General features: G+C 34.6%; 1 protein-coding gene across 1 annotated transcript; it reads left to right on the top strand.

The window, feature by feature from the left end:
* Positions 1 to 832: 832 nt before the first annotated feature.
* LOC149842374 (uncharacterized) lies at positions 833 to 2,929 on the top strand. Its single transcript, XM_090000649.1, has 2 exons — positions 833 to 859; positions 2,489 to 2,929. Exons 1-2 carry the CDS (start codon positions 833 to 835, stop codon positions 2,927 to 2,929), a joined length of 468 nt encoding a protein of 155 aa, XP_089856775.1.
* The last annotated feature ends 2,286 nt before the right edge of the window (positions 2,930 to 5,215 follow it).

Raw genomic sequence — 5,215 nt, 5'->3', positions numbered from 1 at the left:
ATATGAAACTGTTTTAGGTAGGGTTTGGTCTAGAAAACTTAAAAAATTCATATGATGGAGTTTTTTGACAAGCTTAGATTATTCTAAAAACTAACAAGCATACTTTTTACTAGAAAATTTAGAAGGACTAAATTCCTCTCGGATTGGGTTGACAATTTTTTTAGTAAGCAAAATTCTGGTAGGTTCTGTCAAGAATAGAAAAATATTTTTTCGGTCTGTGAATTTTCATGGGCAAACAAAATAATGTATTTTAGATCTACCACTTGAAATTGAAAGTTAATACTTTATGATATAATTGTAAATCTTTATAGAGTTATATGTATTCGTTTTGAGGGTCTGTCAGACCTATGAACAACATACAAAATTTGATATTATACAGTTCTTGATTTTAAATAATATCTTGTTTTGTAAAATTATTTTTCTAAAATTATGTACTTATGATGTGAAATGTTAATCATGTATATGTTAATGTGAAATTTGTCATGAATATGATTGATGTATGTATGCGATTTTTTTTGGCATGATGGCATATGAAACTGTATATTAAACATGAGAATTAAGCATGATAATTAGACAAAATGGTATGCATGATTATGCATGTGTTTTTCTATGAAATTTATGGTTCATGCTAAATTGAAATGAGTATCATGCATCATGGAGTATGGTATATGATGTGCAATATGTTGTAAGTCATGTGAGACATGCATGTGGTTCAAATGCGAGTTAGGTTCGGTACAACCAATGAATTGCTTGTGAGTACCTGATTTGACTTTGTTAAACATGCTCATACACACACTTTAACTGGATTCTTGGTGGTTTTGTATTAGAGAACATGTGTCTTGAGTTGGGTTCAAATGAGGTATGTTAGGACACCTTAGTGACTGTAGGGGGTATTGGTTCTTGCCTTGTGAGGTCGTGGTTTGAGCTGCCTATAGTGGAGCTTGGGGCTGTTGAACCTGGTGTAGAGTGCATATAATGTGTATTTGAACCTATTGTAAATAATACCTAATAGCTTATTTGTTTCAGTGGCTTACCTTAGATAGAGTAGGAGATACACTCGTTAACTGACATGTTTTGAGGGCATTGATACCTCTTGGGCCACCAATCATTGGTGGGTTGAGGCTGTCAATTTATTCAAGGTGCTCTGCAGAGTAGGAATTGATTCCTTGGACCATTGTTTCTCTCTTAGTTAAAGATCGCTTCAGTGGATGTTTGGCCTAGCCCTTCGAATCGATGGGTTAATTAAAATACATATCCTAATAAAGTCCCGTTTGATTATTGAGAGTGTGTACACAAGAAAGAAAAAAAATGCATTAGATTATGTTTACTAGTGGTTAGATGATTTATAGAATATTGACATAAATTATTATGCATGTCTTGTATAATTTTTAGTTTCTGCATATGTTGGAATACATTAATCTTTTTTATTATTGTTTTGATTCCTAATGATTATTTATGTACATCACTTTGAGGGTAAGAATGAAATATTATGTAATCTTGCATGGTTAAATTATTATTGTTCTGATATTTAACTTATTGAGTTTATATGCTATGATTTAATTGCATTGGTAAAGATATATGTTTTATGAATTTATATTTTTTCATGCCTATGTGTAGGATGTTTTTCTACTGGGACTATAGTTAATGCTACTACATTTTAATATTTCAAGTAACGAATAAGCTTGAAGGAGATGACTGGAGGCTCGAGGTGGTGTCAAGAGGATCACGTTCCTTTAAGCTTGTTGGAGGGACTAAATGATTTTATTTATTTTATTATTTTTTCTTTAGTTTTATAAACTCTAATATTTAAAGACTAGTATTTGATTTATTATAATTTAATTAATAATTTACTTAAATTATTTTAGTCTTTCAAGTGTGTGTTGGTAACTGTCATCCACTTAAGGGTTGAACCGAATAAAAAAAGAGTTTTCGTTGTGTTCTTAAAAATCATGTAAATGGATTAAAAAAAAATCCTAAAATGTTCGGTTTCAAAAATTGAAGCGTTTTACAGGTTTGGTATCAGAACTTAAGTTAAATGATTTGTGACTCTTGACCGATCGAGCATCCGGTCATCACTGTAAGTACGATCCAACTTATTCATGATTTCTTTTTCTATTATTGTTTCTTAAAAACTATAGTGTGATGTGTGAACTTAAAAATATGCTAGCGATACTACATAGGGAGTTTTGAATAAAAACTCATTTGAGTTTCTTGTTATTTTTCACATAGATGGCTTGGCAGTCAATGTGTAACAACTTAATGGACACGCTGAACAACCTTGTTGGGGTTGTCCAGCAGTAGGCCACTATGATGCAGGCCATGAACAACAACCTACAACAGGTTACCCAAGAGAGATAGCCTCTATCAGTAGTAGGTGGTGGTACCACTTACAATAAGTTCATGGACATGGATTCACTTGCTATCACGGGAAAGAGGGATCCAAATTTGGTTGAGAATTGGGTGCGAAAGATTGAGCATATTTTTTTAGGTTTTGAAGGTTTCAGAGGATCGCCAGTTCAATTTTGAGACTTATCGACTGAAGGAGCACGCAAAGAGGTGGTGGGAGACCACAAACACAGTCCTTTTCCAGAGTGGACCATTTACTTGGGCTCAATTTTTGGAGGTCTTCAATGAGCCATACTTTCCAAAGCATGACATAGATAAGAAAATGCAGGAGTTCCTAGACCTGCAGCAGATGGGTAGTCTTGAGGACTATGTCACGAGTTTCCATGGGTTGCAGCGCTATTGCTCCAATCTGTACGTTGAAGAGGCAAATCAGACTACGAAGTTTGTTCGAGGATTAAGGCTATCCTTTAGGATGAAGGTCTACACGAGTAGACCTAGGACGCTGAACGAGGCCATTGAGGTGGCCACTTTACTTAATGATGATTCGGTAGAGACCGAGAACTTCCAAGGAAAGCAATCATAGAGAAGTCTGGTTGCCAAAGGAGATTAGGCCAAAAGAGAAAGTTTGGTGGGCAGTCGTCTGCACCACCGGCCAAGAAGGGCGCGAGATCGTAACAGTGGTAGGACATGGGGACACCATGCCAACATTGTCGTTTGTTCCATCCTAGCAGGCTGTGCCTGATGCAAACAAGTGGTTGCCTAAATTGCGGATAGAAGGGACACTTCTACCAGGAGTGCCCACAGTGGAAGTCGAACATGGGAGATCAGTCGGCTGGGGTCGGCCTCAACAACCTCAACAGTAGTAGTAGTAGCAGCAGTATCAGCCACGTTAGCATCAGGGGCATAAGAAGAATACTGTGATCATCGCAAAATTTTTCCTCTTGTAATATTCTCTCTCTTCTTCCTCTTTTCCTTTCCAACCTCTATTGCCTCCTTTTTGAAGGGAGGAAATGAAAGACGAAAAGAAAGAGAGAAGAGAAGAGAAAGAAAAGGAAAAAAGATGAACTCTTTTGCGGGTCTCACTTGACCTTAATTTTGAAATTTTTTGAAATAACTCGCCTCCGTTTTTGAAATGTTTGCGAGAAAACTGGGAGACGGGATCCGCTCGTCGGTACGAGGTTCGACCGTTCCTGGCGCCTTTACCAGGGGTAATCGAACCAAGGGTCGAATTCATGTCGTTTGTTTTGCTAAGAATTTATCTAAGAATTTATCTTAAGTCTAAATGCACAAAGAATCATGCTTGTGCGAAATGCAAAGATGTATGCTCTTTTTGAAAATGTTTTGAAGAATTTCCAAGTGTTTCTGAGATGAATCTGATAAAGTGAAAAGATGATTTTTAACTCAGAACTTAAGATTTAAAGTTCTAAGTTTTTAGAATAATCAAGAGCTTGGGAAAATAAATCTAGAGAAAGGGATTTTCAAAGTCATAAATGGACTTTGAATTAGAATAGAAAATGGAATTGAATCAGAAGGAAAGATGGAATTGGGAAATCTGAATAAAATTGAGAAATGGAATTGATTTAAAAGTTGTAATTTCAAGATGAAATCTGAATCCAAGATCTAGATTCTGAATAGAGTTCAAAGTTGAAATTTGAATTTAGGATCTGAAATGGGAACTTGATCTGAAATCTGAAATGAAATGGAATTGGTTTTAAGGATTGGAATCCAAGAAGGTATTTGGATCTGAAATCTGAGATCCAAGATATAGTTGGACTCTGGATCCTAAGATGGAATTGGATCTGAAGTCTGAGATCCAAAGTAGAATTGGATTCTGAATCCTAGAATGGATTTGGATCTAAAGCCTGAGACCCAAAGTGTAATGGAGATTTGGATCCTAGAATGGATATTGGATCTGAAATCTGAGATCCAAAGTAGAACTAGGTCCTGGATCCTAAAGGTGAAACTGGATCCAAGATCTGGAATCCAAAGTGAGTTTGGGATTCTAGATCCTAAAGGGGAATTGGAGTTGAAGTCTGAGATCCAAGATGAATTGGGTTCTGGATCCTAAGATGGATTTGGATCTAAGGTCTGGAATCCATGATGCAATTTGGATATGGAGTCTAAGATCCAGAAGTAGAATTGTATTTAGAAAACTGGATCCAAGTTGATCTAACTTTGGTTTTGGGTCTTGAAAAGTCCAAATAGGATTTTTAAAGATGGATCTGGGTTTTGAAAACCCAGATTGAAACTTGGGAAGGTTTGGATTTTGAGATTCAGAGTCAATCTCAACTTTGATTTAAAACTTGAAGAAAACTTGATTTTGAATCAGAAGATGAATCGGAAACTTCAAAGTTAAATTGAACTTTGAAATTGAATTTTGAATTGAGTTGGAAATTTGAAGTTTGAATATCAAATGATTTTGGAATTTCAAAGTCAAATTGGACTTTGAAATTGAATTTTTGAATCTTGAAATGAGATAAAATTGGATTTGAATAAGATTTGATCTGAGAAAGGAAGAAGAATCACTTGGAATTTTGAAAAAGAAATTTTGAAAATATGATGCAATTCTATCCTATATGTGAATAAGTTGAAATTGGTTTTGAAAATTATATTTCATTCTTCAAATGAATTTAAATAAGATTAATGATATAATACACTCCTGACTATGGTCATTGAATGTATTATATAATAGTCATATCTAAATTCAAATGATGGATAAAATACCTTTTTGGTGCTTTTATAGAATTTAAAATGAAATTAATCCTCAATATACCCTGACTATGACCATTGGTATATATCTTGAGTTAATTTTAAGTTAAATTTTGATAAAAGGAGAAAAATATTTTAGGAAAATATGATGAATTTTGAA

The sequence above is a fragment of the Nuphar pumila genome, chromosome 3 (genome assembly GCF_984573655.1).
Source record: "Nuphar pumila chromosome 3, dmNupPumi1.hap1.1, whole genome shotgun sequence".
Lineage (NCBI taxonomy): Eukaryota > Viridiplantae > Streptophyta > Magnoliopsida > Nymphaeales > Nymphaeaceae > Nuphar > Nuphar pumila.
This window is presented reverse-complemented; position numbering and strand designations above follow the sequence as displayed.